General features: G+C 38.4%; 1 protein-coding gene across 1 annotated transcript; it reads right to left on the bottom strand.

Moving 5' to 3' along the window:
• Window positions 1-257: 257 nt before the first annotated feature.
• On the bottom strand, window positions 258-5,043 carry LOC140790291 (ribonuclease III domain-containing protein RNC1, chloroplastic). Its single transcript, XM_073140309.1, has 5 exons — window positions 4,116-5,043; window positions 2,883-3,087; window positions 2,549-2,749; window positions 1,259-1,345; window positions 258-1,004 (listed from the first exon to the last, which is right to left on the bottom strand). The coding sequence occupies exons 1-5, from the start codon at window positions 4,931-4,933 to the stop codon at window positions 687-689; spliced, it is 1,629 nt and encodes a 542-aa protein (XP_072996410.1). The 5' UTR covers window positions 4,934-5,043; the 3' UTR covers window positions 258-686.
• Window positions 5,044-5,230: the final 187 nt, after the last annotated feature.

Below are 5,230 nucleotides of genomic sequence, written 5' to 3'. Positions count from 1 at the left end.
GTAGGCCTTTCTCCGATTATGTATTCAATGCACATTATACACGATTATGTATATAGTACACACTAAAATATATTATTATAAAGCAAAAAATTAAACATAATTAAATTGTTAAAAGTAAAAATATATGAAGGATCAAAATGAATGTGCTTTGGGAAAACAGAAGGTACAAGAACTGAAGATCCCTCTTTGAAAAAGAATGAAAAGTAAGTCTGGAGCCATTTAAAGGCTGGTAAGAAAAAAAAAATCTTGATGGAGAATTTTGCAAAGTTTTCTCTCACTACTACTCATTTCTTCTCAACTATCACCAACAAATACATTGATAGTTCCGCCGCAACGAAGCAACCACAATATTAGGCGAACAAAAAGACTATTCAGATCTCTTTCCTATTACCACAAAAGAAAATCATCTTACAACAACTCTCTTCTAGACATTAAAATGGAGTATTAGATCCAGTTATCGTCAACTTGTCACCTGTACAAATCTTTTTTCTTTTTTTCTTTCTCCCCTGAGTGTTACAATGCAAACAAGCAAGAATAAGCTTCAATGTTCACTAAATAAATCTAATTTACAGTTACTCTGCTTCAAAAAAATTCTAGGCATCTTATCTGATCGTTTACATGAATTCAAGAGAGATATAATTCCGCAACAATGTGCCTGAATCCTTCCCTTGCCAAGTTGGAAATCTTCATACGACTTTTGGCTGGATTTGTTCAAAGTCAAACACTTCAAACATCAAGCGCCGGACATCTGGTTTGCCATACACAGTGTAGGCAAGCCCGTGTATTGCTTGCTGGACCGAGGTCGTTGCTGGATTCCTCAGCCTTCGGTTGTGCTCAAATTTGTCTTGGACTGGCTCACCGTAAATGACATAGTGGTGAAGGTGCTTGTCCCTCAAGTACCTCCCGCAAAACTTGTTCATTAACAGCCGGCGATGCTTCTCCTGTAGCCATCTTCCAGGGGCATCAAGATGCTTCATGAGTAACCTCTCAGCCATCACCAGATCCTAAAGAGAGTAAGCAGTTAAAGTATAGGTATTCAGAATAAAGTAACGGATATCCAGAAAATAACAATATAAATAATTAGCATTGACCTGGTAGACTATATTATAACTTACAGTATAAGAGCATACTAATAGTTCTCAACAATTAGAGAAATCTAGTAACAATTGACCTAATAGGACTGTATACTTTCTAAGAGAGAAAATGAGCTCACTATACAATGTTAGTGCTTTAAATGTTTGGTATAACTGTAATGTACCTGAATCTTTTGCCCAACATATTCCAACCGCTCGTAACAAAATCGTGGATGTTCAAACTTGTACTTGGAAGGATGCAAAAAGCACAACTGCAGAAAATAAAAGGCATTAAGATCATGCTAATATTTAAGCAACGAGCAGCAGAAGCACTATTAACTTACTCAATATAAGATGATCGAGGAACACAATATAGTAGCATCACCATAACCTACATAGTATATCTAAAGCACGTACCAATCTTCATTTACAAAAGATATAAAGAGAATGCCACATAATTCAATATAATATTTAAAAATACTGACTGTAAGGAGAAGCAAATTTTCTGATTCTACAACTGTTTTAGTTGATTATTCAAATTAAGTCTTATAAAGCTCATTTCTAAGCAATTTGCATCTGCGATATAAATTATGATCATTACAGAAAGAAAACACTCTCATCCATGAATTTCCCAACATATGACAGAAAAATAGATCAACAAGAACTGTTCCTCTCAATTTAGCCAATGCTCAATTAAATTACAAGTTAACATTTTTGAGTTAGAAAAGAGGATAAGAAAAGGAAGTGAAAAAACCATTTTCATGTTCCAACTTACAAGTGAACCTGGTATGGGCCACATCCAAGAGAGTTTCTTCTTAATTGGTATAAGACTACAGTCAATCTCTAATATTATCCTCCCATGAAACTCAGCCTCAGAAGTTACTGGTTTCTTTTTCATATGTTATCGTGTTGACATTATAGAATTCCGCAAGGTATTAATTTACTGAATTATTGCAATTAATCATTAATGATGCTTCCATTAACTTTCAGAAAGGCATAAATACTTCCAATGCAATTCATTCCTCCATCAGCGAAGTGCTGAAAGGGTTTAGGTTCACATCTTTCTGATATGATAGAATTTAATTTCTATGCATATCTATGTGAAAGCACAAAAGATATGAAAATAATTTACATGCTCAGTTATGTCTCTGTGCACATAAATATATTAGTATAATTTTATGTTCTACAAAAATTATGCATTTAAGGATTCCAAGAAGGGGTTCCCCCCTTCTTGATCATGCATTCTCAGGAGCAGATCGCAAGAAAAATATAGAAAACAGGAATACAGACTTTCTGAAAACATAACAATAACATGTGTTGGCTCCTTAGGGCCTACAATTGACCGTGCATACTTGCATTAAACCATGTTACACATTCCTTAGCAATCTCCAATAATTGTGTAACTGATTGCAAATAATACTTTTATGAGAAATGTTTTGCCTGTTATAGGAGCAGACACATTGTCAGGAAATTACCTGAAGCCCAAGTCCAAGTTCAATGTTCCTAGCTTCCGTGATTTCCGGAATCCTGTCATTCACATTCAAAGGGTAGCCAAGCGCTTCCAAAACTTTGGGTCTGTTGTCAAAGTCCCAGATGTTCCCTCGAAACCGATGCATACCTGGAGGGACACATGCCCTGAAAAGCCTTGGATGTGCAAAAAGTGCATCTTGTGGAGGCTGCACAGTCATGTTCAATCCAGGATATAAGAATGCAGTACAAGTTTAGACATGCAAGAAAAGAAAGCACAGTGAAAATATGCATGAGTCTGGAAAAAATATATAAGTAAAAGGAAGTAGAAAGATTATATGCCTTATAGGCAGCAACATCTTGCCAGCTGAGAAGTCTTCCTTCAAATTCTACTGACACATAATCTACATCTTCTAATTGCCTCCTTAATTTTGGCTGACAGCTCTCGTCTTCAGGGTCCATTGCAAATGCCTCGAATAGAACACGGTAAACTTCAGGCATGCCAAAACACAGATATATAGCTCCAAATAATGCCCAGAACACAGATCTGACAATAGAAGACAAGACAAGTAAGATCATTAAGTTGTTCTGAAGGGCAAGGCCATGCTTGAATTCTCATTTGATACAATAATTTATTAACAAGGCAATAGGAATAGTAGAGTCAAAACATGCAACAAGATAAATAGCTTACAGCAGATGATAGAAAGTCCAAGCACAAACTGAAGTACATAGTTCGCCTTTAATAACATTATCATTAACAGCACACATGAAGAAGACATTTTTTATGTTTTTTTTTTCTTATAAGAAGGCTTTCAGGCTTCATCAGATTGCATAATTTCTTGGAACTCAGAAATGTGCCTCAACCTAGAGAAGCGATCAAAGTGAATCATCCTCTCACCATTTTGTGCAGTTTTTGGTTCAGCAGCGCATGCTACAAAATAACTATCAAGAATAATGTATAAATTAACAGGGAACGTTGATGTGAAGAATATAGAAACCCAACAACCAGATTCTATTAATGCCAAAACTTGTCTTGTTCTAGGCACACTAAATGAAATACAAATACAGTTGGAAAAACTAAATCACACAAGCAGAGAGATGCCCCCATAGCAGTTAAGTAACATTAACATATCCAGATGTACAAAATTACAAACTAGCATTGTTCCTGCAAATCAAAGTGGAAATATTAGGAAACCTTTCCAACATATTGCTAGGTGGAGCAGATGCATTTCAAAGCCTAAAAATCATAACTACAATATTGAGTATAAACATTTTTTAACATAATATATTGAAAAGCCCAAGGATAGAAGGTATTAGAAAACCTAAAGTAAAGTGCTTTAATCAAAATTAGTAGTTCATCTACCACATGTGATGGAGCTTCCCTAATCAAGATAGGACTTTTTCAAGAAATATAATTTTAGATGGGAAACCACCACCTGAGGTAGACCGCCCAAAAGTTCCCAGTATATTCTCCCACCCAATTAAGAGACACTATAGTTCTTGAAATGGAAAAGCTAGGTTGCATATCCGGTCTACACTTTAACATCTCAAAAAGATGGCTCATTTAAAACTTACTTGACTGGCGGCTCTCTCTCCTTCCTGATCAGCTTATCCATCTCATCATAAGGAAAAATCAAATTCTGCAAGCTCGCAGCTTTGATCCATTGGGGCAGCGATCGTTTCCCAATCAACGCATACACCCTCTCCCTCATCGGCCCCGGCGACTCTCTTGGATACCTCTGCAAGAAGAATTCCGCGAACGCCAACTCGAGCACATGCTGCCCTAAGAACCAAAGCCTGGAATGCCCATTCCTCACATGCCTCATATTAGTCCTTTCACACGACGGATGTTGAAATGCCAAGTAGAGCAACGTATCAAAATGCTTCGCCGGGTTATCATCGTCGAACCGATCGGACGGCTCCAATGGATAGCCAAGCGCCTGCTTCGCCTCAAGAAGGTACTCATCTATCCAGGTTTTATCGGCATTGTTCAAACGCGAAGAAGGCAAGCAAGAACTCAATAAAGGAAACGCCTTTAGCGACATCTGGGGACTGTTGAGGAATCTTTCCGTCAATTTGGCGTCGTCGAGAGGGGGTTTCAGTATGAACCTTTTCGGGGGCACCTTCTTCTTGGGAAAGGCGACCTTTTTACGCTCCGCGAGCTCCCGGAGGAGCCTCTGGGGACTGTTTGCGGGGCTTTCCTGATGTGGGTTCGTGGCGATAGCGAAGATATGGCGATTTTGGGAGATGGGTCGGTGGGATTGGGGGAGATTGAGGTGGGTTTGGAGAGGGAAGGGGACGAGGGATGAGGAGAAGGAGAGCTCCATCGGCGAGGAGATTAATGTTTTGGGGTGGTTTGGGAGAGATGGGTGGGACAGGGTTTGGAAACCCATCTTGGAGATGGGAATTTTGTTGTGATTGGGGGACGAGAAGGTTTATGAAGCCATTGATGGAGATCTTTTTGCAGGGGTTTTGGGTTTGGGAGATAGGAAGAAGAGATAAGGTAATAGATATTTGTAAATTGCTATTTATAATTTAGTGCGTAAAAATCAAAAAGGTTTTTTCTGCAAATAACCACCTATATGTAGCATTGTCAAGCAGCATTGCTCTGAACGGCTCAAGCTCAAGTTCGGCTCGGCTCAGCCCTGAGCCACTCAAACCGGCTCAAAATTAATATCGAGCCGAGCATG

The sequence above is a fragment of the Typha latifolia genome, chromosome 6 (assembly GCF_019914945.1).
Source record: "Typha latifolia isolate L0001 chromosome 6, TyphaL0001v2, whole genome shotgun sequence".
NCBI lineage: Eukaryota > Viridiplantae > Streptophyta > Magnoliopsida > Poales > Typhaceae > Typha > Typha latifolia.
This window is presented reverse-complemented; position numbering and strand designations above follow the sequence as displayed.

Excerpts from the sequence above, each read along its gene's own strand:
- LOC140790291 (XM_073140309.1), bottom strand. The coding sequence starts at position 4,933 with ATGGGTTTCCAAACCCTGTCCCACCCATCTCTCCCAAACCACCCCAAA. Across the intron at positions 3,088-4,115 it reads GAGAGAGAGCCGCCAGTCAA|ATCTGTGTTCTGGGCATTAT; the intron begins GTAAGTTTTAAA and ends TTCTATTGTCAG. Across the intron at positions 1,346-2,548 it reads AACTTGGACTTGGGCTTCAG|TTGTGCTTTTTGCATCCTTC; the intron begins GTAATTTCCTGA and ends TATTTTCTGCAG.